The following is a 27,762-nucleotide window of genomic DNA, read 5'->3' as shown; positions in this document are numbered from 1 at the left end:
GGGGGGAGTAGGGCTGGGTATTGATTATCGTTTACAGGAACGATTTAACTTGATTCACTAGAGCCTGGATCGATTTGATTTCAATTTTTTTCAATTCTTTCAATCGACTCAATTCAATTCGATTTTTAGTTTACGCGGTTTACACATTTAGACACATTTTCTTAGAAATCGTGAATAATCATTAATAAACATTAATAAAATTCATGGCAGTGAGTTTATAAAGATGTTGGTCAGCAATGTATGTTTACGTCGACCAAGCATTAGCATTAGCCGTCCTATGGGAAATCCTATTAAACGTTAGCATCAAGCTAATGGACTTTAGCTTTTTGTGTTAAGTCGATTTATATTTTTATGAATCAATTATTGATCTATTAAACTTAGATCTATTAAAGTTGATTCATTGATTTTATTAAGCCAGGCCTAAAAAAAGTGTCTTCAAATTCAGATGACACTCCCACTATTGATGCCTTCGATGAAACCAATCAGGATGCAGAACACAATGTTCTGTTAAAATAAAAAAATCCTTTAAAATTGCACAAAGAAAGCAAGACTGCAAGAAATTAGCCTTGTATAGTCTTTTAGGGGTTAGAAGTCATGAGGAAGTTGGGACATAACCTTAGCGATCATCCAGTCCCAGTGAGAGAATCTGTGTTAACCAAACACTGTGACGTGTGAAAGGTGGCGCCGGCTGAAGGCCCAGATGATCGAGAAGCGGTCGAAGCTGGGTGAATCCCAGACCCTGCAGCAGTTCAGCCGGGACGTGGACGAGATCGAGGCCTGGATCAGTGAGAAGCTGCAGACTGCCACTGATGAGTCCTACAAGGATCCCACCAACATCCAGGTACTCACAGGTTCTTTGGTAGGACCTTTGGAGCCGCAGGGCTTCCCACTGGAAGATCCTGAGGTGGAATCTCACGTTTTTTTGAGTGAACAGATGAGTAAATGAGACTCGGAGTGAATCGTGACCTTCTCTGAACCTGCAGTAGTTCTTAATGAAACGTTTTTGTCTTGTCCAAAGACTGAATCTCTCTCTCACTGTTTTGTTCTCTTGTAGCTTTCCAAGCTGCTGGTAAGTTTGAGTAGTTTGTCGCTGACTAACCACCGAGCAGACGGTCGTCACATGTCTCTGCTGTTTGTGTAAACGTGACCTAGAACTCCATGTTTGCTCCAGCTTGAGTTTGTCCCTCATCAGCTTCTCTGCTGGGTTTTAATTGAGTTAGAAACCTTTTAGTTCAATTCTGGTTCCTTTTTAGGTTGTTTATTTTCCTGGAAGTTTGTTGTGTGTGCTTCCTTTTTGTTTGTTGTCTTGGAGGGGAGTTGATGCTTCAGAATCCACTCGTGACCAGAACTCGGGTTCTGAGCATGCTCTGGAGCAGCTGCACACACACGATGGACTGAACCATCAGCAGCTTGTTAGACTCGTCCTCCAGTGTGTTCCTCATAGTCTGCTGTGTGACAAATCATTTGTGTTGTGTTTGTACATGTGCATCATAGTTGCTGCTCGTCTCATCATTTTGCATTGTGCTCTTTTGTGTTTGACTCAAACACTTGTAACTAATTTGTGTTTGATGCCTCAAATGTGAAGTCTGTTTGACCATCAGTTCTGATCAATTAACTTTTTTTTTTTTTTTTTTTTTNNATTTTGTTGGCATTTTGTGTGGAATAAAACGCTGTGAGCATGTCTGTGGTTCTAAACCTGGTTCTGGTGTGATTCCTGGTTTGTTTTTAGAGCAAACATCAGAAACATCAGGCATTTGAAGCAGAGCTGCACGCCAACGCAGACCGGATCCGTGGAGTCATCGACACAGGAAACGCCCTGATCCAGAGGGGAGGCTGCGCCGGCAGCGAGGATGCAGTCAAGGTACCACACGGCTGCTTTTCTCACCTTTTCGTTCATTCATGTATGTTGATTTGGTCCAGCGAATGCTAAGCTCTGTTTTCCTCAGGCTCGTCTGAACGCTCTGGATGAGCAGTGGCAGTTCCTCGTCAACAAATCTGCAGAAAAGAGTCAGAAACTGAAGGAGGCCAACAAGCAGCAGAACTTCAACACCGGCATCAAAGACTTTGACTTCTGGCTCTCTGAGGTGAGAGGCAGCGTCTAACAGAACCGCCACGCCCGGGTACACGTGGTGAAACTAAAGATTCTCTGGTTCTTTCCAGGTGGAAGCCCTTCTTGCTTCTGAAGATTATGGCAAAGACCTGGCCTCGGTCAACAACCTGCTGAAGAAACACCAGCTGCTGGAAGCAGACATTTCTGCCCATGAGGTGTGCAGACCATCTTCACTTCCTGAATGTGGGGCAGCTGGATTTCAGAGAACATCCAGAGCCTCATTTTGGAATCCCAGTGTCATTAGTATATATATTTTTAGATTGTTCTTTAAATGATATTGTCCCAGATATGTGAAGATTATCAGTCACCCGGGTCTCACAGGAATCTGTTCTTCATGACAACTGAACTTTAAAAGTTTCCTCTAGAACAGCGGTGGGTAAACTAAGGCCCAGAGGCCAGAGTTAAACTATTTAATCTTGCCTGTGAAACTAGAATAAAATATGTTGATAATCCCGTTTTTATTTCTGATGTCTCACCATAGATGGTGCAATATCGAAACATTGATATCTGTGTAGGTCAGAAATTTATTCTGCATTTGTTTTTTGTTTCGTTTTTTAAGATTTGTCGCTTTTCTTAAAGTTCATGTGTAATTTCTGAGTCGGACAGACATTTTCACGGTCATTTCAACAGCACATGAATGCAGCATTTCTTTAAGTTTGTCTTGTTCTCTTAGAAACATGATCCCGTTGGTGCAGTTGACTCTAAAATGAAAAAAATATTAAATGTTCTGTTTTAAAATATATTATTTTTTAATCAAATTATCATGTCTTTGACCAAATTCCATTTCATTTATTTCTGTTATGAGGCAGATTACCAAAACACGCCACACGTTTGCTACCGGTCTGGCCCTTCTGTCAAATTTTAGAACCTTTAGTTGCCCACAAATCAAAAAGTTTGCCCTCCTCTGCTCTAGATGTTTCACTCCTCATCCTAAGGGACATTTTCAGGGATTTTGTAATTGTAGATTTTGACTCTAACCTGGAGTACTGAATGAATTTGGACACGGCCACTAATTTAGTTCATATCAAAATCCAGGAACTGGAAGAATTCTCCCCCCACAGATAATCGGCTCATAAATGACCTAAATATAATAACTGAAGAAGCTTCTCAGATGAGAAATCAACCTTTAAGTCCAGTTTCTCTGAAGAACAGAATCCTGTGAATCATTCTGCGTCCTAGAAGAGTCTCTAACGTTGGTTTTAGAGTCGTTACAACGTTATATTAACGGGTCTTTTCGTGAACTTCTCCAGGATCGCCTGAAGGATCTGAACGGTCAGGCAGACAGCCTGATGGCCAGCAACGCCTTCGACACCACCCAGGTGAAGGACAAGCGCGACGCCGTGAACGGACGCTTCACCAAGATCAAGAGCATGGCCGCAGGCCGCCGTGCGAAGCTCAACGAGTCCCACCGCCTCCATCAGTTCTTCAGGGACCTGGATGACGAAGAGTCTTGGATCAAGTACGTGTTTCTGCTTTCTTTGTCGTCTGTTTCTGGAGGGGGGATGTAAACACTGCACCCTTCGTCAGGGAGAAGAAGTTACTCGTGGGTTCGGAGGACTACGGACGTGATTTGACAGGAGTGCAGAATCTGAGGAAGAAACATAAGAGACTGGAGGCTGAGCTGGGAGCTCATGAGCCAGCCATCCAGGTAACCTTTGACCTCTGGCATCATAGCGAGTCGTTTCTGTTAGATTCATCACCGTCTTAGATCTTTATCGCTGTGTTTTGTGCATCATCAGTCAGTGTTGGACACCGGGAAGAAGCTGTCGGACGACAACACCATTGGACAGGAGGAGATCCAGCAGAGGCTGGCCCAGTTCGTGGACCACTGGAAGGAGCTCAAGGACTTATCTGGAGCGAGGTGAGTCCTGTTGACTCCAGACAGCTCTGCACATGCAGAAACCAGTCTACAAATGTGGGATCGTCTTCAGGGGGAAGAGGCTGGAGGAGTCGCTGGAGTACCAGCAGTTTGTGGCGAATGTGGAGGAGGAAGAAGCATGGATTAATGAGAAGTTGAATCTTGTGGGAAGTGAGGACTATGGAGACACACTGGCTGCTGTACAGGTACTGCACATGTCGGACTATAGAAACTGTCTGTTGGGACATTAAAGGATTGTCCCCAAATCAAAGGAGGTTCCCCTAAAAAAGCTCTTAAAAATAAAGTTTTTGAAAACAGTTTTGTAAGTACACATGAAGCTGAGCAAAGCTTCTCTTTTAAAAAGTGTTCATAATTCTGTAAATAAGCGGTTTGGATCCATCTCTTCAGGGTTTGCTGAAAAAGCACGAAGCGTTTGAGACGGACTTCACCGTTCACCGCGACAGAGTCAGCGACGTTTGTGCCAACGGGGAGGAGCTCATCAAGAAGGTAGTGAAGAGCAGAACGCAGGTCAAACGCCATCACAACAAAAACAAGACACTCATGGTCCGTGTTTGACAACAGAACAACCACCACGTGGATAACATCAGTGCCAAGATGGCGGCTCTGCGAGGAAAGGTGTCGGAGCTGGACAGAGCCGCTGCTCAGAGGAAGGCCAAGCTGGACGAGAACTCCGCCTTCCTGCAGTTCAACTGGAAGGCGGACGTGGTGGAGTCCTGGATTGGTAGGAAACCGGACCGTTGTGGGTCTCATCCAACATCCAGTCAGACTGTAAACGGTTACCGTTCATTTCAACAAAACTGGGTTCTTAAAGTTTAGCCAAAAAATGTGTAATGCTAAGAGAAAGTGAATGGGCGACTTATTTTATAGTAAAACCTCTGCAGAATTAGAGGTTTCTCAGAAGGGTGGAGAGATTAAAACATCTGACAGGTCAACATTCTACTATATTCAGGAAGAGGTCGCCTAAAAACAGAAAATCTTGAGTAGAAAACCACTAGAAAAAAATTAAATCATCTGATCATTCAGAAAGTCATTTTTAATTGATAAAAAGTAAAAGTGAAAACAAATTTAGAAACGAGGAGTTCCACACAAGCTTTCAAAAAGTAAAAAAAAAGCTTAGAATGACTTCAAATGGAATGTATTAGAACCCAATAATGGGTATGTATTTACTAGTTTAAGCAAATGGCTTGTACTTTGACATTTTATTAACCTAAATGTAGTTTATTTTGATCATAATGAAAAAAACTGGAGTATAAGTGAAAATGACTAATTTTAGAACAAAATGTTCTAGAGAAAACGATCTCAGGACAATTATAATAAATCATCATGAAATCTAAAACTAGCATTTATTCTTAGAAAATGAATTAACATTTTTGTTTCCAAAACAGTGATTATAAATGCCTGTCTAATTTGTCAACATTTGATCTTTTAAATAAGTTCCTTAAAGACTCACTCCAATGAAACATAAGTTTCATTGAGTATTTCATTGACTTCGTAGAGAAGCAAGAGATGAAAAATGCAGTTGGAGAAAGCTTGAAGTATACAAACTACAATCAGCGATTTCCTGTGTACTATTTTAATCTCTTTTAATCACGAGTTTAGAATGAAATGGCAGCAAACAGCAGCAAGGGCTGGTCTGGAACTGCGAATGTTCCCTACCATCTTTGGCTACATTGTGGTACAGGATGAGCTGCCGGTATGCTAACGGTCTACACCATGCATGCACTGTGAAAACAAACCGCTCAGTGGAAGCGAGGAGAAATGAGTAGAAACGCTCGCCAGAAGTAACTGGACAGTACTGTACAACTCCTTACCATACCGAACCACTCGGTAGAAACAAGCCTTTAGATCCACGAATGTCTTTGTTATTCTCACCTGAGCTGAAATCTGGCTCCGATTAGCAAGAGATTATTAATGATTATTATTAATTTTTCTAGATATAATGTTTTGGTCTTTCTTTTTTTTACATGGTCTTGACATGAGTTTTTTCTCCTCATCTCAGAACTGATGTTTTGTTTTCAGGTGAGAAGGAAAACAGCCTGAAAACGGACGACTACGGCAGAGATCTTTCCTCAGTGCAGACTCTGCTCACCAAACAGGTGAGACCGCGTTTTTCCAGATATCCGTCCTCTGTGTTGTTAGTCAGTTCCTTGCCGTCACATTTTCTTTTTTTTTTGGTCTCCAGGAGACATTCGACGCTGGCCTGCAGGCCTTCCAGCAGGAGGGCATCACCAACATCACAGCTTTGAAGGACCAGCTGCTCACCGCCAAACACGTCCAGTCTAAAGCCATCGAGGCCCGCCACGCGGCTCTGATTAAACGCTGGAACCAGCTGCTGTCCAACTCTGCTGCTCGAAAGAAGAAGCTTCTGGAGGCCCAGGAGCACTTCAGAAAGGTCAGGGGTCACTTTATTCGTGCCACATGCTACTCGCTAGTGCTGCTACAAACGATTATTTTAGTAGTCGACTAATCATCGATTATTTTTCCAATTAGACGACTAGTCGAGTCATCCACAAAGTGGATGTAAAACAAAAATCTTAACCATAATTAGCTTAAACTAACTAAAATCTAGATATATTCACACTAGCATGTGATGACAGTGCTGATGGCTGAAGATATTGAAATTAATAGCTAAAAAAGCTGAAGCTGATAGCCAGCCAAAATAATAGGTAAATGCCAAATTAACCTAAAAAATATAAAAAACATATGTCAGCAAAAACTGCTAGCATATAGCAGAATTATTAGCTAAACTCCAAAATAGCCTAAAAAAACAAAAACAAAAAAAGCCTAAATTACCCCAAATTGCTAGCATGCAGCTGAAGTTCTAAATTAGCATAGAAAAACTGAAAAAATAATCCTAAATTAGCCAAAACATCTAGCATATAGTGGAATTATTAGCTAAACTCCAAAATAGCCAAAAAAAACCTTAATTACCTAAATTGCTACCATGCAGCTGAAATGTTAGCTAAACTCTAAATTAGCCAAGAAAAACTGAAAAAAAATCCTAAATTAGCCAAAACAGCGAGCATTTAGCTGAAATATTAGCTTCATTCCAAAATGTCTTAAAAAAAATTTAAAAAAAAAGCTCAAGTTAGCCAAAATAGGTAGCATGTGACTGAAATATTTGATAAAATCCAAAATAGCCTAAAAAACAAAAAAGCCTAAATTAGCCAAAAGCAATTGGCACAAAGCTGGAATATTAGCTAAACTCTAAAAAAGCCTAAAAAATACCTAAATAAATTCCCAAATAGTCCAAATAGCTAACATGATGCCAATATTACTTTCAACTTTACTACACTCCCAACTCCATATAATATAAAGTAACGATTAATCGAATATTAAATTAGTCGTCGACTATTTTAACAGTCGATTAGTCGACTACTCGTAGCAGCCCTACTCCTCGCTAATCCAATCTTCTCGATTGCAGGTCGAGGACTTGTTCCTGACGTTTGCCAAGAAGGCGTCGTCTTTCAACAGCTGGTTTGAGAACGCAGAGGAGGACTTGACCGACCCGGTGAGGTGCAACTCTCTGGAGGAGATCCGGGCGCTGCGTGAAGCCCACGAGGCCTTCCGCTCCTCGCTGAGCTCGGCTCAGGCCGACTTCAACCAGCTGGCGGAGCTGGACCAGCAGATCAAGAGCTACCAGGTCGTATCCAACCCGTACACCTGGTTCACCATGGAGGCCCTGGAGGAGACCTGGAGGAACCTGCAGAAGAATATCAAGGCATGAAAGTTTTGGTTTTTTAGAGACTGTAGCGACACATATTTTTTTTAGATATATTTCCTGATTTCTCATTTCTTAAAAGGAGCGAGAGCTGGAGCTGCAGAAGGAGCAGAGGAGGCAGGAAGAAAACGACAAACTACGCCAGGAGTTTGCTCAGCACGCCAACGCCTTCCACCAGTGGCTGCAGGAGACCAGGTAGAGAAACCGTATAGAAATGAGGAGCAGTCGATCAGCCCGGTTGGTGATGTTACTAATCTGTTTTTCTTCTCGCTGGTGCTCCGGATCGCTCTGTTCATCAGGACTTATCTTCTGGACGGGTTAGTATCACTTTGTTTGCACATCTTAATTTTTAGTTTTGAGTCTTAATTCTAATCTGTGCTCCTTCCTCCTGGTGTCCACTCTCTGTGTAGCATAGCGTATCGCCGGGTTATCTATGTCTATCAGTACCAAGTAGCTGATGATCTTTCCGGAAGGTCAATCTTTTTCAGGCTTTGCTCTGGTTTCTTTGGCTTTTCTGACCCACGAAGGCCGTGTGACCTCATCCACTTCATCCTAATTAGACTGGACCATCTTGTTTCCAGCACCTGTGCACTAACACTCCTCAGGGTTACGGCGGATTTACACCGGTCCGGCTGCAGTGTGTCTCAAATGTCCGTCTCATGACAGGGGTGTCAAACAAACAGACCTCTAAATCGTTTAATCCGGCCCAGTCAATAAAATAAATAAATATATAAAAATAAAAATCCGGCCCAGTCATGAAGAGAAAAAATATCCAGTTTCGAGTCCATTCCTGTGGCCCCGTCTCCTCTCCTTCCTCACCGAGCCCTTGTTAATGCATCGTTTTGTCAGGAATGATTATATATTTTCGTACTTTCAAAATAAAACTTTCATCATCTTTGCTAAAATGGAGGTCGGTGTTATCTGTGGTGTTAAAGTGTTAGTACGTCACCTTTTTATTTTGAAACCCCGATCCGTTTCCTGTTTGTTTCTTTTTGCTGTAAAATTGACACAATTGACTGAAAATGCAAACAGATTGCATTGTGGAGGGACGAATGTTGGATATTCTTTTGTCAACTAGACACACCGCAGATGGACCGGTGGAGATCATCCTGCTTTAAAGCCGTAGACGTGTTGGTTTGCACCCTGCGTGGATTCCACTGTGTGCACACATGAAGATCTTTGGGGGTTTGTGCACGTGTGCTGATGATTTAACAGACAACTGACCTTCACAGTTCACCGCTGACTGGCTGCACTAAGGGTGCTGCAGCCTTAACCCAGCATGGTTTGGGTTAGTGGGATAATTTAGCACAGATGTAACTGAGCTTAAAGACACTCTAGAGGGGAACAGGTTTTGTGATTAAAGTAACAGATACAAATTCACTGCAGAAACAAACAATCCTCTGAGTAAACACAGAGAATGTGTCTTAAGATGCTGCTGATTCTTTTCTGTTTCTTCTTACCTTAACTCTGGTTCTTGTGGTTTGGGTCAGGTCCTGTATGGTGGAGGAGTCCGGTACACTGGAGTCCCAGCTGGAGGCCACTAAGGTAAAACGATGTTTTCAGAGATGTCTGAACTTCGGTTTACGTCACACGTCGTCTTTGCCAATCGGGAACTCGCCTTTAGCCTGTGACGTTGATGATGTAATCACCAGGTGGATTCTGGAGATATGTCCCAATCCCCCCCTACTCATTATATAGCACGTTCACCATTTTCTACTGCTGTCTGAATCCACTAACTCCAGAATCGAGCGCACTAGAAATTTCCCAGAAGTCTTTGTGAAAAACTAGCATGCATTGATGTTCACTAGATTAGCAAATAGACCACAATGCATTGGGGTCACACAATTTCAAGCAAAAAAAACATGTTTAAATGTAATTTTGGAATAAACATCCACAATTTCACCTTTGGAACACAGCAGAACCATAAATAAACTTCGAGAAATGTTTGTACTGATTCGATTTTGACTTTGTGAAATTGGTGACGTCATATCCGGGCATTGGGAAAACAAAAGAAAAGTAGTGAGCATGGTGTCTGAAGCTCACTAAATTAGAAGCACAATTTGCATTTGATCTAAACACTGTTTACGTTGTTATTAATTGTATTTAAGTAAATATTTACAATGACAATAAGGTTTGGGGAGTACAAAAACAACCAAAAATTTAAATTCACAATAAATTATCCATAAAAGGATTTTAAAAAATGAACAAACTCTTTTTTTTTTACCCTGACCTTAAATCGTTTGGCCTGACCATGAATCATGTCATTAAGATCAGTGAAGCTAAATCCTGTTTCCTCCTTTGGGACGTCTGCAGCGGAAGCACCAGGAGATCCGCGCCATGCGCAGCCAGCTGAAGAAGATTGAAGACCTCGGGGCGGCCATGGAAGAAGCCCTCATCCTGGACAACAAGTACACGGAGCACAGCACGGTGGGCCTGGCCCAGCAGTGGGACCAACTGGACCAGCTGGGCATGAGGATGCAGCACAACCTGGAGCAGCAGATCCAAGCCAGGTGCGGCTGGCAGCTCAGACGTTCAGGAGGTGCTGAAGGGAACCTGTGCTCATGTTTCTGTTCATCCTGCTTTCAGAAACACCACCGGAGTGACAGAAGAGGCTCTCAAGGAGTTCAGCATGATGTTTAAGTAAGCGGGGCGGGACTTGTGGGGGAGTTTTGGGACGGAATGAATCCTCACCTGTTTCTGTTTCATTCAGACACTTTGATAAGGAGAAGTCCGGCCGCCTGAACCACCAGGAGTTCAAGTCGTGTCTGCGCTCTCTGGGATACGACCTACCCATGGTGGAGGAAGGAGAGCCCGATCCGGAGTTTGAAGCCATTCTGGACACAGTGGATCCAAACAGGTCTGCTTCTGTTTGTCATGTCTTCATCCCGCATGAAACCAGGTCTGGATAATCTAAGTTCTGGAGCGCGTGTCTCTGTAGGGATGGGAACGTGTCGCTGCAGGAGTACATGGCGTTCATGATCAGCCGTGAGACGGAGAACGTGAAGTCCAGTGAGGAGATCGAGAGTGCCTTCCGGGCTCTGAGCGCTGAAAACAAACCCTACGTCACTAAAGAGGAGCTCTACCAGGTGAGTGGTGTTCGTTACTCTTCATACAGAACCGTGACCAGAACCGTCCTGATCCACGTCTCCCGTCTTCCAGAACCTGACCAAGGAGCAGGCCGACTACTGCCTGTCCCACATGAAGCCGTACCTGGACGCCAAGGGCCGCGAGCTGCCGTCGGCGTTCGACTTTGTTGAATTCACTCGCTCGCTTTTTGTCAATTGATCCCCCGCCCCCCTTCCCCAGTGACCAATCAGGAAGCGTTTCCCCCCCACACACGTCATCACAGCTGAAACTGCATGATAGTGGCACATGAAACTCACTGAAGTATCTGTAACGTCCGTTTATCTCACCTTTAACCTCGTCTCATCATAGCCTAGTGACCCCTCTGCTTCTGAACGTGACTGTTTTAGCCGTTTTAGCTTGTGCTTTTAATGATGTTAACAACTATTATAACACCTTAATGACTGCAGTGTGCTTCAATAAACGCAAATGGTTAGAACTGGAAACCTGTTGGTTTATTTTTATTTTTTTTCCCATCTTTGGGTGAGAGGCGTCACTCTGCCACCTGATTGGCTATTTGCTCCAGCTGGCTGCATTCTCTGGGGTTCTGTTCAACCAAGTCGGCGCTGAGCTGCCAAACGCTGACGGTTCCATTGGTTCTCCCCACCGCCAACACCCGAGGCCTGTGACGGTTGAAGGCCAAACACGTGGCGGCGTGGTCCGCGCCTCCTTCTTGAATGGTGGCGGCCGGTCTGAGCGACCTTCGACCCAGATCAAAAATCTGGACGTCACCTAGAAAGATAATTTTAGCAAGTTAGTGTTTGTGTGGGATGAAGTTATTCTCTCTTTGCTTTCAAAAATGGTTTGATCCAACAACACTTGAACATATAATTACAGTGGTGACCCTCTTGGATTAAAATCCTGTTTTTAGTCTTCCTAACGAGTTCTTGTAGCATTTTTGTTATTTTGATGGACATTTATAAAGCCGGGATCTGGATCAAAACTCTACAGTTGGATAGCTCCAATATTGCTCACCATTTTTGCTGCACCGCTAATGTTAGGTTGTGAGGGGCTGTAAGCTAGCAGGTGAGCATGTAAACAGAGAGCTCTCAGCAACAGGGAGGAGGGGCCATGCCAACAGCTCCACCCACAACTTGAAGGTGAATTTCTAATGAACTCCTGCAGAATCTATGTCCTAGAAAACAACACAGGTTTGTTGATTTTTACTAAGGCTGGGAATAGATTAAAAAATTAATCGCAAACTGGAATAAATTAATGGAGATTAATTTTTTTTTTTTAGACTCAGTATTTACCAACCACTTATCATCTATGAATGATCATAATATGAAATCACACACGAAACTCTACATTTAGAACATTTATTTTTAATTACTGCTGTCTATCAATTATAAAAAAAAATCGGATTATTCGCACTTTTGTGTTGTGGTTAATCACGATTAATCGCAGTGTTTTACCAGGTAAAATGTTTTTGGGCACAGAACATGGATCAAAAAATCCAAAATTTTGTGAAAGAAATTATAAACCAAAAAAAATAGCAAGAATAAAGTACTAACAAAAAGATTTACTATTTATTTCTCGTAAGTGACCGTGGTATAAGTGGGTTAATACCCGACAAAATGTTTTAACGCACGGCGTTAAAGCAAAGGACTGTTTCTTAGAATAATTTGCGTTAATACATATTAACGCATTAATTCTTCTCTTAATGTTCACAGCCCTAATTTTGACCTAAAAACAACATAATCATAATTAAAAAAACACTGGGAATGCTTTGAAAATAGATGATCGGAGTGGGACTGCAGCAGTAACTGTGTGTTCCTTACAAACGAGCCAAAATTTAAAAGGAAAATAAACTGTATTTGATGTTTGTCAAACACTTCAACAAATAAATTTAATTGAGGCTTTTCTCATAAAAACGTTCTATTTTCATCCACATATACCTTGTCCGCTGGCTGCTGCAAACACCAGCGGTCTGCTCGGAGACCACTGCACCTGAAACACGTAGGAGTCTGAAACCCTGAGGGAGAGCAGCGGGTCGGCCTGCAGCAGAGAGTGCACGTGTGCCAGGCCGTCAGTGCCTGCACTCACAAACAGGTTTCTGTAAACACAACAGCAGAAATCTATTGATTTTATTTCATCTACGAGTGACTGCGTGTGAAAAAGAAATGCTTAAAATAAGTGATTCTTCACCTGTGGAAAGGGGAGCAGTGTAGGGAATACACCGGGCCGCTGTGGGGCCTGAACGCAAAGACTGCTGGGGCTTTGAGCGCCACACTCAGGCCCTCAGAAGGCACCGCCGCCGGCATTCGTGAGGAGAAGGAACATTTGAGCTGCAGGCCGCCCTCGGACCCCACCAGGAAGGTGTCAGAGTCCCACGGAGACAGAGCAAGGGAGGTGACGCCCACAGTGTTGCTGCCACGACCCTATGAGCAACACAAGAGCAGGTCTCGCTTAACACAAAACGGGTAAGTATTTCTTCTTTTAAATCGCTGTCAACTAAACAGTTGCAGAAATGCTCAGTTTGAATGAATGAACTGTTAACACATCACGACAGCTTTGCTGCGCTGGAGATTTACGCTAGCGAGACACAGAGCTTTCAGTCAGGTTCCCACCACCAGCATAGCACTGAAACTGCCCTGCTAAAAATCACAAATGATCTTCTCCTAGCAGCTGATTCTGGACTCATCACCACCCTCATCCTCCTCGATTTGAGTTTGATACCATATCTCACTAAAATCCTCCTGCAAAGACGTTCATGTCTTGGTATCAAGTCCATCCTTCTCTTCTGGTTCATAGTCTCGTTATTTCTTGCCTCGATTACTGCAATGCTCTCCTGACTGGTCTTCCTAATACGACTCTAAATAAATTACAATTGGTCCAGAATTCAGCTGCTCGCATCATCACCAGAACTCCCTCCTTCCATCACATCACTCCCGTTCTACAGCATCGGCTCCCGGTTACTTTCAGGATTCAATTCAAACTTCCTCTCTACACTTTCAAAGCCCTCCATAACATGGCTCCTTCATAACTATCTAATCTTCTCCATATTAAGACCCCCTCCCGCTCACTGGGGTCTTTGACATTGATACACCTTTGAAAAGGTTTTTCTTTTAGAAGTTTTGGGCTCAATAGTAGAACAATGAGAAGATTATGTGGAAAACACTAAAAATGAACCTCGGATAAATCTATTATAGAGTGGAAGAACACTTCACAATCACCTTTAGACCAACACTGCTGCTGTGTGGAATTTGCTGCTTCGCTAAAGCATATCCGTCACTCAGAACCAGCCTGGTCCGATACGAGTCCACGAGCCACAGCAGCACTCTCCCGCCTGAGCAGGCGCTCAGAACCCCAAAGTCTCCTTTCTTCTGCAGGGGCGCCCAGGAAACCTGGACACACGGGGGAGTTTGGTTCAAATTCTTACTGTCGTTTTAGTCTGTGGGAGTAGTCCTGTACCTGGTACACCGGCTCTCTGTGGCTGTCGGAGGACATGCCAGTCTGAGCCCAGACGGGATCCTGAGTCTGGCTGGTGTTCCAGACCACCACCTCTCCGTTGTAAAGACCTCCTGTTTGACACCACAGACTGTTTTTAGCATTGGAAGATAAAAGTTTCATATTGTTTAAGTAACGATAATGCCTGATGAGGTATTTATTGTCATTTATAAATGGATGAAGCGGAGGCCTGAACAGGCCTCCGCTTCATCCATTTATAAATGACAATAAATACCTCATTGGGATGTTGAAACAATAAAAACTGAAGTGTTTGTCCAACTGATCCAGAACTGTGACCTCCTCCTGTCTTTTTCTATGTACCCGCGATGAGGGCAGGATGGGTGGGGTGACAGCACAGCGCTGTGACCGCTGAGGGAACGTCTACGATCAGGTCTGGATGGTTGCTCTGCAGGCCTCTTTGGTCCAGATTCCACAAGCAGACACAGGATCTCTCTGTGCTCCAGTCTCCATCGTCAGTCCTGTTCAGCAGAAAACTCAAACCTGAACTGTGTTTCATGTAGCTTACTAACAGTGAAGCACTTTTTGGTCAGAAAAAGCTTAAAAAACAATATTCCAGCTTTTATCAGAACTGTGGATTATGAAACATCTGAAATTTTAAACACTCTGATAATGACTAATAGTAGAATGATAATTACTGTAAGTAGAACAACCTTCAACATTTAAAGAGCCATTCGGATTGATTTATCCCAGTGGGAGCCACAAAGTCTGATAAAAAATAAAACACAGATTTTTATTTATTTTTATGATTTATTTTTTTTTAACCTTCATTTAACCAGGAAGTCCCATTGAGTTTAAGAAATCTCTTTTACATACGAGTCATGGCCAAAAGGTGACAAAAAACAGTTAAAACATAAAAATATTTTATTTAATAAAATAATAAAAAAAATAATATTTCTCTCATGCTTTCAACTTGGATTTAAAATAATTTAACTGAAGAAGTTCTGTGAGTTATGTTACTGTTACTATAATGATACATTTAAATGAATTGTGTTTTTTTTTTCTTTTTTGCATAAATTAAATATAAAGAGAAAACAGCTTTTTTTTTAAATAATAAATGGTTCGTAACTTGTGACACAGGATGACATGATATCCTTTCAAAATAAAAGACATCCTGTGTCACAAAGGATCATCTCAATGTATTAATGCAGAAATGTGTAAAATCTAACAAACAAAAATGAAATCAAAGCTACTTAAGTCACCTCTAGTGCACTTTTCAAACGTTACGGCTTTCTTTAAATCTGCCTTACAATCTGATGTGCCTTAACTCCAATAAGCCAATAAGAACATGCCAGAGCACAGTATATTGGAAAACATGCAGGAAGGTGGCTCTCGAGGACCAGGGTTCTCTACCCCTGTACTATACTATGCTATACTATACTACAGTACACCCTATTCCATTGTACTGTACTACACTACACTACATTCTATTCAATTATACTGTATTTGCCCTGAAGAACAGAAATCCAGTGAAGAATGAAGGCAGATCAACAGAACTTCTCGTCTGAGCTGAAACACATGTACTAAGCAGAAGTGACGTTGATGTTTCTCCCAGATGATACTAGAAAACCTTTAAAAGTCTCATCTTTCAGGACGTGTCAGACAAACACCAACATACCGACCGTAGGCACAGACAACCCCTGAACCTGTGCAGCTCCAGCTCACACTGGTGACATGAAGACCTCGCTCTTGAGCACTGGGATACTGGAGAGCGTGGAGGCGTGAAACCTTCAATCATGACAGTAACATCAAGAGCTTGTCATGTAGATTTAACAGTAATACACTGATGAATGTGGGACGGCTCACCCCCGTGCTGTGATCCTCCCAGTTTGCGTGAAATCCATCGAAGGCGTGGCTCTTGGCGTTTTTAACTAACTCTCGGATGATCTTGTCCTCAACTTTCTGAAGGAAGTCGACGAGGCCGGGCGGCGCCGGCTGGTCCCAGTTTAGTTCAAGGTTCTGCTCTGTTTGCTCCTCTGTCTGTGCATCACTGTCAGAGGTAAAGGCGGTCTGGACTGATGCATCTGCACTGTGCACGGGGTTGCTCTGACAGCTTTTCTAACACATGGAAGACAAAAAGTGAGTTCCTAACCTGCTAAAACATCCCAAATCTATCATTACAGAAACATTACAGATCATGTTTTCAGTTTTGTTATTGCTGGCTTCAATTCCTGTCTTTGTGCTTGCTTTTAGTCTTATAAATGAATCACTTAGCTTAAAAAAGCCTTAAACCTTCAGTTTAGACTTTTAATTAAAAAAGTTCCATACCTTTCTTGATCTAAATTAAATTTTTCTTTTTACAAATATGTTGAATACTGAAAAAAAACGCAAGAAAAAGAGACAAAATATTTTTAATTCACAATAAATAATCATTAAGAGAAACGCATTAATTACAGGATGGAAGTATTTTCCATTTCAATATGTTTTAGTCCTTTTGATAATTTCAAAGACTTTATTTATTCATTGAATTTGGTATGAAATGTTATACAATTTGAAGGAAATTGTATTTTTTTTATGTGCAGATAATAAACTTGTCTATAAAAAGAATTACATTGAGACAAAGTTAGTCACTTTTATCTATTAATGCACCAAATATAGCATGACTCAAGTTAAAATCTGAATGTGATACATCTACATATATTGTATACATAAAGTTGGACCTTTTCTATAACATTTGAATATCAAGTAAAAGTGTATTTATTTCCATTATTATATTAACACTTTTAACTTGCATTAAATATAGATTGAGGAAACAATGTTTTATTGATTTCGAGTATTTATTTGTAAATTTGTACATAAATTGGCGTTCCAGCTCATGAAATCCGCAAAAAGGAAACAAACTTACCGACAATTTTTCTGGAGAAAACTGCTCCAATTTTTTAGAGCATGAATGTTTGAAAACTGAGTTTCACCAACGAATCATCTACTTTACTCAAAGCACAGATTCACCACATGTCATTAAACTGGTTCAGTTTTATTGGTGATTATCAAAAGGTTCAAGAACCTGCAGACATCCAGGAAACGTGGAATGATGCAGACACTTTCAGCTGATGGACTACAACTGTCGGGTTCCTCGGATCAAGACACTTCTGAGTCTGGATCAACAAAGAAAACGTCTCAACTGGACCGAGGAGAAGAAGAACTGGACTGTTGGTCAGTGATCATCAGTGTTTTCTGATGAAAGGAAGTGTGTCTTTCATTTGGGAATAAAAGACTTTAGAAGACAGGTGAGGAGCAGAATCCAAACTCCTGGAAGTCCAGAGTAAAATCTCCATTCAGGCATGATTTGGGCTGTAATGTCCGGCGCTGGTGTTGATAAATTGTTTTCTTCGATCCAAAATGACTGCAATAGTCCATCAGAATGTTAGAGGAGGTCAGGATTCCTTCTGCTGAGGATCTTGATGAAGATCCAGATTTAATTTTCCTGCCCTGACCACAGTATTAAAGGAGATAAGATGGGCATATCATTTTGAAAGCACTTTATGTTGATGCTATCAGAATCTCTGTTATCTTTCTGCAAAAAGTGAGAATTAAAAGGTGATTTCTCGACAGTTTTCTAATATTCTGGAATCCTGTTTTTGTGGATTTATGAGCTAAAAGCCCGATTTATATAAATATAAAATTTGAATCAATAAAACAGTGATTTCTGGATCTAAATCCTAAGAAAGTTTAATTTTATGAATGGAACTAAGTACACATTTCCATGAATTTCTGAAGTTTTGGGAAGGCTCTATAGCCATCTTCTAGCTAGCAGTAAAGGAAACAAACTCACCGAGTGGGATGTTCCCAGCTGGGATTTCTTCCACTGGGACTCAACAGTCAGAGACTCTAAGGTTTCGTCACTAAACATGCTAACATTTAATCATAATAAGGAAAAATCCAACAAACAACGGGCAGATAGAGGCTAAATGGGTACAGTCCTGTTTGACGCTGCAGCCGCCATTTTGCCACAAAGCGACGTTACCTTGGTTACCCAAAAAAGGAGGCTGACAAGTCACTTCCGGTTTCACGGACTAAACTAACCCCTTTAGTCATAATTCTTTATGCTTATTACTCATAAGTAATAACAATTTTGAAAAAAAATGATAATGCTAAAAAGAGCACTTATTCAAAAATGCTCTATCTTCTTACCAGCCTTTGTTGTTGAGCCTGCAATGCATTCTGGGTAGCGAAGATCAAACTCAGCTATGGCGGAGTGGGGCTTTGTTTTTATTATGGATAGGGGGAAATTTAGACAATATTTAGGCAGAATATGAAATAAATATATATCTAAAATGTTTATTTTTAAGAGTGAGTGAAAAGCCAGATATGTTAGATTTTATGCATCTCTCATACATCGAAATAAAGATATATTTTGACCAAAATAATAACAACAGAAGTTAGTGTTGATTATAATAATCTAGAATGAAAACAGATGTTTCATTAACAAAAACAATTTAATAAATAATTGTTAATTAATCATTAAAAGAAAAATTATGTTTATTTAGAACATTTCTTTTCGCAAAACGGTTGCAAAAAAATTAAACTGTGACAAGGATGACTGTTATTAATGCAGATAAAACACATTTACATATTGAGATTATATTTGTATATCAGGGCAAAATTACATCTGACGATTTATCAATAAAATTAATTTTAAAAGACATTAGTAAAACGATACTCACGTTTTTTGCTACAATGTGTATGAAAATGTTGCAAGAAATGTACTAATAAGCCAAAAAAAATATTCATTTAGGGAAAAACATAAACACTCATGGAAAAATATTTAAGTAAATATTTAACTGAAATATTTATATTTTAGTTTTAAAGTTTGAAATATTGCTTGGCTTGTCCTTAAAATATAATTCAAATAAACTCCTACATAAGTAATTCATAACATTCATCTCATTAAAACCTAAACTTAACCAAGACAAAATACAAGTGCCCAATCTGTATTATTCCATCCATCCATTCATTTTCCCCAACCTGCCTAATCCTTCTTAGGGTCACAGGGTTGCTGGAGCCTATCCAGCTTCTGCTTAACAAAGGTACATTATGCCCTGGACGATTCTTCTGTAATAATGAAAAATGATAAGCATTTTTATGCATCTGAAATATGTTTCCCTTTTGGAGACAAAAATAAATCTCTCTTGGCTGATCTGGGGACATCTCTGCATCCATTCCAGAGGAGCTGGAGGAAGAGAGGGAAGTCTGGGCATCTTTGTTTTAACTGCTGTCCATGGTGCTCTCGCTCTAATGAGCAGAAGTTGGATGGATGCATAAAAATATTCCTAATAGAATGACAAAGAAAAAAACAAAACAAATCTTGACTCAAATTAGTGTAATAAGGTTTTCTCATGAGAAAGTCTGAAACATTTTTATCTAATTCATGACATTCATTCATTATTTTGAAGGTTTTCCTCAGCAAAATAACTTACTCTAATATGAATGTTCTGAAAGTGACATGTTTTGAGGTGATCTTAACCTCTAAAGAAGATTTGAACATCAATCGGCATTTCACTGATTTCTATGTAGAAGTTTATTTACAGCATCTGACAAAATTCAAACAGCTTTTAATCTGGTTTGGAGGCATCTATTATTCAGGTTACAAATAAAGTAATCGTCATCATGAAGTAACGAGAATAGAGCCAGATTGCTATAGAAAAGACATGAGTAAATCATCATATCCTAATGCCCTCGCATCTGAAGCAACATACATCAATGCTTCTTGTGAGTCTATAATCACTTGTAGAGAAAACATAAAAAAAAAGCCACAATGTTTATTATTAAACAAGCTTAAACCAGACGGGATCTACTATATCCGTTATCAGAAAGGGGAGATCTTTACACATGCACAGTTCAGAGCTAATAACATCCACCAAACTTGACAATAAAACAGGATTTTATTGTGTTGTCAAGCTATCACTCCATTCTAGGAGCTACAAATGATAAAGAACATGAAAAACATTAAAAACACTTTTTAAAAATGATCAACACTAAATTGGGACTCAAATAATAATAACAAAAAAAAGTGTTTGCATTTATTGTAACAAAGCAACTGGTACACTTAATTTGATGTGAAGAGGATTCCAGTGGAACAGGAGAAATGTTGCAGACTAGTGTATCCAATGAAGAAATATACACTGAAGCTCTAAAATAGGGAGGTTTTACTGTAACAATAACCATATTAAATTTAGTGGTTGAAAAACTAGATTCCTTAAAAAACAAAAGAAGTCTAGTCATGTTGGAAAAAAGCAAGGGAAGTCGTAAACAAAACATTGAGGATAGCCAAAGAACTAGCTGGTGCTTTTTGAAATCATTAGTACAAGAAGAAGTCACAAAAGGAAAATATAGCCATTAAATCATGGTTTCCCCACCATTGGACAAATAATATACATATATATGTATATATTTATATAGAAAAGTTGCTAAGGATGCTATGATTCATTTATCACTGCACCATGGCTTATCTGTATTGAACTTCCAACTTGAACAGAAATTATATTTTTATTGTACATACAAATTGCTATTGATGGTACATTAAATCTACGCAGGATGATGTGCAGAATGCTACATTTTTATCTTTAATGTTTTGCATGTCTTTGTAAAATGAAAAGAATGACAGTGGAGATTTTCGGAGCCGCGAGTCCCTTCCATCTCTCTGTTCAAACAGGCTGATGCCGCAGCGAAAGACATCAAACAGCCTGACAAAAGGTGAGAGACCTTTTTTTTTTCCTTTCTCCTCTTTAAATACAAAACCCCACCCACCCTAAATAATACATTTTGCTCCCCAAAACTGTAGAATGACCACAGAGGGACAACAGGAAAGTTTTTAGAGAAAATCTTCAATCTTCTTCTCCGTCGTCCTGAAAAAAAAAGAGGAAAAAGAGAAGTTAGACAAAGAAACAGTATTTTGAAGCTAATGTTTAAAACCGGAGATTTAACGGTCAAATCCTCTGTGTTTAAGCCCATTTTTAAGACGTTCTCTGGCTCTGTATGAAAATGCTGGTTCATCTTTGACCAATTAGACTTGGATTTAGTAGTGACAAATGGATTATGTCCCCTTTAATAGACAGAAGTACCAACCGACTGGAAATTGATCATGGATTACAAATTAATAAGAGATTTGCACAGCTCACACCAAACCTCTTCCATCTGTAGGAGGTGGACATGCGCTAGCATCAAGTAAAAACATTCTTAAAAAGCAACTCCCCGCTTGCTCAGAGCACCATGGAGAAGCGTTCGAGAACGCACAAAGCTGCTTTTCTCAATAGAATCAGTCGATTGGCTGAGAACTTCCCCTTTGTAAAATGTTGCGTTTCACTGCTTCAGAATCCCTCTGAATTACGACAATTGTGTGTATAGTTGAGTTAAAAAATGTCAAAACTGGAGCTAAAGTTCTGGTGCAAAAGGTGCAAAAGTTAATTAGAAATTGTGATAATGAGTAGATCTAATTCATCTAACTAAAGGGCAGAAAAGTTGCTTTACAAAATCAATTTTCATACTTTTCAACACATAAAAAATTAAAGAAATTTAGTTGTTGTGCACACATAATATATGATCATTTCTGTTCCTGTAACAGAAAACAGTCAGCTATCAGTAAAAAGATTTATAGTCGTCTTTTAATAAAGGCTTAAAAGTGAGGGTGACACATTTTGTGGACCAAATAAAAATCATTCGACAACCCAATGTTCCTGTATGCCACAGCGCCTCATAAGTTCCTTACCTCGCCATCATCGCCGTCCCCATCATCATCATCACCTTCGTCTTCTTCCCCCTCATCAATATCTTCCAGGCCCTCCTCATCATCGTCGTCATCATCACCATCACCCTCTTCATCCTCCATGTCTGGGACCTTAAAAAAATTATTTTTAAGCATTTACACTTACAGAGCCCATATAATTAGAGCAGCAAGTAAAAAGTAAAGTTAAAAAAATGAAGAAACTGATAAGAAAACAACAGAATAAAGGGGACCAAAAGGTACTAAAGCATTTTACAAAAAATAAAATAAAATTTGAAATGTTTAATACAAACGTTATCAAGTTGATTAGTTGCATCTCGGCAGCACAACAGTGAGCCATTTCTAATGGAAATATTCTGCAGTTAAAATCTCAACACAACCTTAGTAGAAGTTAAGGAAAATGCAGGGTAAAGAGAGTCAAAGCCATCAGTGACAGTCAGCATGTTCAAAATCACTTATTTATAACAAATCTATCAGGATAATGGTGTTTTTAAAGTGGTTGTTCTGTAAGTGAACAGAGAAAACAGAAAACTAAAGGAGGAAATGACTAAAGCAGCTTCTTCCATTGAGTAGTAAATTAATAATTGGTGTAAAAAACAATCATAAAGTGTCTGATGGATGCACAGCATGGTGAGGAGATTAAGCCACATTACAGAAACCTGATGAGACTGTAGGCTTCAACTTATTTACTGGTCAGAGATACAGTACTGCCCCCTTGTGGACACCTGAAGGAACTGCAAGATTTATTTTCAGGCTGTTTGGTCTAATTCATTGATTTGTTCCGATGGATGAGGTACTGAGACTGGTACCGTTTGCGTCACCAATGTTTACCGGACCAATACGTTTCAGCTTTAACTGTATTTCTTAACAGCGCCGACAAGACATACACTGCTTAAAAAGATGGGACAATGTGTTCATCTTACCAAATATATGTAATCTTTTAAATGAGAACTATAATAATGGACTTGCTTGCTTGTGTTAAAATTTTTGAGAAAAGTGTGAAAAGCATGTATAATTCTAATTTGTGGATTTCATCAACACCATGTACGAAAGTAAAGCAAAATGAAGGTGACACGTTCCACTTTTGAAACACTGATATTAGCGTCATCTCACCAGATAGTACTGCAGAGGGTTAGGCCAGATGTCGTCCTTGATCACTTCCCCCAGCTCATCCGCTCCTGCATCCGAGTGGTCAGTAAACCAGGTGAAGAAGCTCTCGGGCTCCTCGTGCTGCCTCTTTTTCCCAGCTTTGTTTGACGTCTGCGCCGAACGTTTTGTCAGATCCTGGAGAGTCAAATCAAGATATACGTTTTCAATACAGATTTGAATTAGCAATAACTGGGATAATCACTGTATGTGTCCAAACGTATTGACACAACTTTAGCATTAGACTCACCTTTCCAGTTTTCCATTTGATCTCGGTGGATTTGGAAATGGGATCACCGCTCTCGATCACATTAAACTCTTTGGAGAGGGTTTTGTTCTCAAAGTATGGATTCTCATCAAAACACTAAGAAAAACAGAACAAAAAAATATCTTAGAATTTTAGAATATTCCAAATGTGCAACAACAAAGTGAGTTGGAAAACTTACAAAATCTATTCTATATCCAGACTTAATGTCTTCGAACTCTGTGACCTCCACCTTTGACAAGTAATGGAGTGCTTCCTCATCGTCTTCCCCCAGAAGAGCAGAAACTATCAGAAACATTGATTAATATCAGAACAAGAGCTTTAAATAGTTTCAAACAAGTGAGTAAAATAGATTTCAGACTAAATAATTAACGAATTTAACAAAACAGAAGTCTTTCGAACTTACCTTGTGGATGGTTGACAAACGTCGTGACCCAGAAATTTGGGATTTTGGCGATGAGTTCTGATCTCTTCTGAAAAAACGGCTGCCGTAATTTGTTGTATTTCTGCTCTACTTTTAAAATTTCTTCGCTAGCCTGTTCGTTCAGTCTGGTGGACAGAAAACACAAATGAGTAATGAAAAACTTTCTTTTTTCTTTAATGTAAAATCTAAACGTTCAAACTCACCTGTCAATTTCATTCTGTACTTCATCGATGTGTTCAATCGCCTCCTGCTGCTCCTTTTCTGGAAAGACAAGAACATTTTAATCATCTGTGACTCTGGAAACAAACTTTTAAAGATGAAAAACAAAGTTTAAAAGAGTTTCGTGTAAAACAGCTAAATTAAAATATTAGTAAAAGATGATCAGATGAGAGTACATTCATTGATGTCATTTGTAAGTTCTTATGGTAGCTAAGGAGTTGTTGGTGTCCAAAAGAGTGCATTAGTGCGTGCTAAAACTACAAAGGGGGAATTGCATCTTGAAACATGTTTTAAAGTCCCCATCATATTTTAATTAATTATAACATCATGCAATTTAGTCTTAATTACGATTATGCCGATTTAGCCAAAAACATTAGAAGTTTGCCTCTGGGCAAGTCAGCCCCCCTTCCCTTCACCCATCTGTTTACATGCCCTTGCACTCACAACCTAGCATTGGCTGCTTATTTTCTATGTAACAAATGTTATTTTTTTCCACCATTTTTGCCTACCCTTAATCACAGTGATTATAATAAAGATTCATTTTTGAGCTTAGTTTTCTTTATACATATTCTCCATCAGAAAAATGCTATTAGAAAATGTTAAAAACACAATTTCATTTAGTATGTTTTTAATGTGTGGAATAAAATAAATAAATAAGCACGAATTAGCATCAGTTTTAGCATTAGCTAGTCGATTTCAGTCCTCAGCCGCGGTCGAACCCGCCACTCTTCACGGCTTCCTGTTGTCCCTAAGGCGGTATGGTTTGAATAAAGCAGTTAGCGTTTCGACACACGCCGCTTCCCACACTCAAAAACACACCACAATCCCAAAACGCATTACTACACTGAACAAAACGTAGCGAATATTTAAATTTAATTAAGAGGAAAAAGTCTGTTTACATAAAAAAAAATATATTTAAACCCATTCTACCAATTCTATCGTGCTCATATGTAAAGTTAAGTGTACGTCGAGAGAATAAGACGCCACGCTAGGAGTGGTTGGAATACCTCCCAAACTCTTCTTTTTTGAGGAAAAACATAAAAAACCTATCAAATATTAATGTCTGAACAACTAAACATGCATATATGCAACACGGTTCCGAAAACACGGGCTTTCTCCAGTCACAACTTCAGCTTGTAGCTAGCGCGTGCGTGTAGCATGCTAGCCCCTCACGCTGCATGACGCTCGAAGCTAATCTAAGCTACACGCTAGCTAACATCTAAACGCGGGATGCAGGCTTAGCCCCCGCTACAAGTCTGAAATGCCCCGCTCGGGATACATTTACCAGTCTGCGTGTGGCAAAATAAAACAATCACGTGCACTTTACAAAAGAACACGCCACCATGCAGAAATTAGAACGGGGAATTCAAATGACGATAAACACATGAAAATGGCGTTGTGCATGATGATAACCGCCATTCCTTCACGTTACCAGAGGTCTCGTCCGCTGCGTCGTGATTGGAATTCTCCTTCCTGCTGGCTTTTGCCGACATAGTTGATCGTTTCCTGCGACACCTTACGTCCGAGTCGGTTAAAAATGCCCTTTTGTTGGACTAACGCTGTCTTCCCTTATTGCAAAGTGCGAAGCTGTCAGCCCACAACAAAAAGAAAAGAAACCGACGCAACCTTGCACGCTGGTTTCCCACTTCACCGCCTCGACAAAGAGCAGCACTGAACTCTACTGCCCCCCAGTGGACTGGATGACGATGTATTTATAACCGCAACAAATTAATTAAATTACTACAACTAAATCAGAAAAATATATTATTTTTAATCATCAAAAATAATAATTATTAAAATATGTTGTTAACAGTAGTGAATACATAAATAATATATTTAATAATTTTGACAATTTAACAAACAGATGCTGAAGGTTTGAAAGACTATTTGCCTTATGACAGCTGGATAACAGGCTCTGATGACTATTTAACTCCACCCATCCATGTTTTATATAGATTTGTCCCTTTCTGGGTCACAGGGCTGCCGGAGCCTTAACTATGAAGCATTTTTTTGGATGGTGGAAGGAAATCCCAAGAGAAAACCCACACATGCACCCTCATTGGTGGTTCTGTTTCAGGTCCCCCAGCCAGGATTTGAACCGGGGCCTTCTGTCTGTGAGCCGAGCGTTAACCACTGTGCTACATTTAATAAATCAGAGTTAAGTTGGTAGCGATAATCCAAAAATGTTAATTGGTTAATTTTCAATTTTGAACCTCGACAGACAACATGAGCCTCTACTTCTGTGGTCTCCTTGGTTTGATAGTAAGCTTCATACAGGTGTCTGTTGGCTTTTGCACCTTGATCAGGAAGTTTATTTAAGTCTGACATAATTATATGTGCTATAAATCCTGTTTGGGAATGGCCATATGAACCAACCTGATGAGAGTTTTCCACAGTTCACTCAGCAGGGAGTTCAAAGTTGTAACTTCAACGATTAGTGTCAGAACACTAATAAATTGCAATTTAGAATGATGAACCCCAGCAAAAAGTAGTGTATTTACGTGTACTGCAAGTATACTAAGTCTATTCTAAAAGTGAGGTGCACTACTAGAAGTTTTATTTTTTATACTTTCTGTATATTTTAAACTTAAAAGATTCCAAATGTCTAAAGAATGTGGAGGTACAAACATCAACATAAAACCAATTTTATATTTATTTTTGTTTAATTGCAAAATTAAAAAAAACATCTATACCTATTTAAATCTCTTCAATCATTTTGATTTATTTTCAAAGTGTTCCCAGTGGTCTTTCAGTTATGATTATGCAATTTTTAGCCAAAATCTAAAAACCTGAGACACTTCCAAGACATAGCTTCTGTTGAGTGACGTAGTTTATTCAAAATTCACCTCTGAGTTGTGGGCAGGACCATTGGCAGGAGTAAGCCTGCCCTATCTCCCCAACATCCATCTGTTAACATGCTCTCTCGCTAGCTTACAGTCCCTCACACACCCAACCTAACATTACCAGTGAAACAAAACGACAATATTGGAGCCATCCAGCCGTATAGTTTTGAGTCAGACAAGGAAAATAAAGACGTACAAGGATCTATTTGTCTGCAAGAGGATTCATCAGAAGGAGCGGAGCAGGGAGCTTGTGGGATGCTATAGTACCTTTAACACTTAAAAAGCCATTCAGATCAATTTCTCACAGTAGGAGCCACAAAGTCTCACTTCACCCTTTAGAAAAATAGGACACTGATTTGTTTTTATCTTACTGATATTATGATAAATCCAAATGAACTATTTTTGTGGCATAATTTGAAATTCAATATAAAAAGAAAATAGACGTTAGAGGTTCATCACTTCCTTTCAAAATTGAAGACACCTCCCCCTCTCCCAGCACAATCTCCAGAACATGGAGGAGATTTCAGGAGACTGGTGGTTATTCTGGGAGAGCTGGACAGGGCCGTAGAAGGTCCTCAACCCCTCAGGACCGATACCTGCTCCTTTATGCAAGGAGGAACAGGCTGAGCACTGCTCCTGCCCTACAGAATGACCTCCAGAGGGCCACTGGTGTGAATGTCTCTACCAAACAATCAGGAACAGACTTCATGAAGGTGGCCTGAGGGCCCCACGTCCTGTAGTGGGCCCTGTGCTCACTGCCCAGCACCGTGGAGCTCCACTGGCATTTGCTCAAGAACACCAGAATTGGCAAGTCCACCACTGGCGCCCTGTACTTTTCACAGAC

General features: G+C 40.1%; 3 protein-coding genes across 6 annotated transcripts in view; 1 reads left to right on the top strand and 2 right to left on the bottom strand.

Moving 5' to 3' along the window:
• Positions 1-11,279, top strand: part of sptan1 (spectrin alpha, non-erythrocytic 1) — a 33,042-nt gene extending 21,763 nt beyond the window's left edge. For 2 of the 4 annotated variants that reach the window (XM_024264786.2, XM_024264784.2), the window contains 22 exons: positions 679-841; positions 1,055-1,069; positions 1,730-1,861; positions 1,947-2,084; positions 2,161-2,265; positions 3,361-3,569; positions 3,638-3,758; positions 3,850-3,971; positions 4,042-4,174; positions 4,377-4,475; positions 4,551-4,710; positions 6,009-6,085; positions 6,172-6,381; positions 7,414-7,710; positions 7,793-7,905; positions 8,010-8,027; positions 9,201-9,255; positions 10,024-10,220; positions 10,297-10,350; positions 10,421-10,567; positions 10,649-10,796; positions 10,870-11,279. In XM_024264786.2, the coding sequence (XP_024120554.1) occupies positions 679-841; positions 1,055-1,069; positions 1,730-1,861; positions 1,947-2,084; positions 2,161-2,265; positions 3,361-3,569; positions 3,638-3,758; positions 3,850-3,971; positions 4,042-4,174; positions 4,377-4,475; positions 4,551-4,710; positions 6,009-6,085; positions 6,172-6,381; positions 7,414-7,710; positions 7,793-7,905; positions 8,010-8,027; positions 9,201-9,255; positions 10,024-10,220; positions 10,297-10,350; positions 10,421-10,567; positions 10,649-10,796; positions 10,870-10,995 (2,839 nt within the window). In that variant the 3' untranslated portion in view covers positions 10,996-11,279. The remainder of the gene's footprint in view (positions 1-678; positions 842-1,054; positions 1,070-1,729; positions 1,862-1,946; positions 2,085-2,160; positions 2,266-3,360; positions 3,570-3,637; positions 3,759-3,849; positions 3,972-4,041; positions 4,175-4,376; positions 4,476-4,550; positions 4,711-6,008; positions 6,086-6,171; positions 6,382-7,413; positions 7,711-7,792; positions 7,906-8,009; positions 8,028-9,200; positions 9,256-10,023; positions 10,221-10,296; positions 10,351-10,420; positions 10,568-10,648; positions 10,797-10,869) is intronic. The other 2 variants (XM_024264787.2, XM_024264785.2) reach the window with 1 other exon arrangement.
• On the bottom strand, positions 11,267-18,425 carry dync2i2 (dynein 2 intermediate chain 2). Its single transcript, XM_024264788.1, has 9 exons — positions 18,074-18,425; positions 16,108-16,359; positions 15,920-16,029; positions 14,605-14,762; positions 14,248-14,357; positions 14,010-14,180; positions 12,982-13,214; positions 12,732-12,889; positions 11,267-11,565 (listed from the first exon to the last, which is right to left on the bottom strand). The coding sequence occupies exons 1-9, from the start codon at positions 18,149-18,151 to the stop codon at positions 11,327-11,329; spliced, it is 1,509 nt and encodes a 502-aa protein (XP_024120556.1). The 5' UTR covers positions 18,152-18,425; the 3' UTR covers positions 11,267-11,326.
• Positions 18,426-20,040: 1,615 nt separating this feature from the next.
• LOC112141655 (protein SET) lies at positions 20,041-25,775 on the bottom strand. The gene is made up of 8 exons (XM_024264789.2): positions 25,508-25,775; positions 24,060-24,117; positions 23,839-23,981; positions 23,614-23,717; positions 23,418-23,531; positions 23,135-23,305; positions 22,007-22,135; positions 20,041-21,146 (listed from the first exon to the last, which is right to left on the bottom strand). Exons 1-8 carry the CDS (start codon positions 25,566-25,568, stop codon positions 21,126-21,128), a joined length of 801 nt encoding a protein of 266 aa, XP_024120557.1. The 5' UTR covers positions 25,569-25,775; the 3' UTR covers positions 20,041-21,125.
• Between the last annotated feature and the right edge of the window lie 1,987 nt (positions 25,776-27,762).

The sequence above is a fragment of the Oryzias melastigma genome, linkage group LG12, assembly GCF_002922805.2.
Source record: "Oryzias melastigma strain HK-1 linkage group LG12, ASM292280v2, whole genome shotgun sequence".
In the NCBI taxonomy this organism is placed as follows: Eukaryota; Metazoa; Chordata; class Actinopteri; order Beloniformes; family Adrianichthyidae; genus Oryzias; species Oryzias melastigma.
This window is presented reverse-complemented; position numbering and strand designations above follow the sequence as displayed.

Excerpts from the sequence above, each read along its gene's own strand:
- dync2i2 (XM_024264788.1), bottom strand. The coding sequence starts at position 18,151 with ATGTTTAGTGACGAAACCTTAGAGTCTCTGACTGTTGAGTCCCAGTGG. Across the intron at positions 16,360-18,073 it reads AGCTGGGAACATCCCACTCG|AAAAGCTGTCAGAGCAACCC; the intron begins GTGAGTTTGTTT and ends TCCATGTGTTAG. Across the intron at positions 11,566-12,731 it reads TGCAGCAGCCAGCGGACAAG|GTGACGTCCAGATTTTTGAT; the intron begins GTATATGTGGAT and ends TTATCTTTCTAG.
- LOC112141655 (XM_024264789.2), bottom strand. The coding sequence starts at position 25,568 with ATGTCGGCAAAAGCCAGCAGGAAGGAGAATTCCAATCACGACGCAGCG. Across the intron at positions 24,118-25,507 it reads CGCAGCGGACGAGACCTCTG|AAAAGGAGCAGCAGGAGGCG; the intron begins GTAACGTGAAGG and ends TTGTCTTTCCAG. Across the intron at positions 23,532-23,613 it reads CTGGATATAGAATAGATTTT|TGTTTTGATGAGAATCCATA; the intron begins GTAAGTTTTCCA and ends TGTTTTTCTTAG.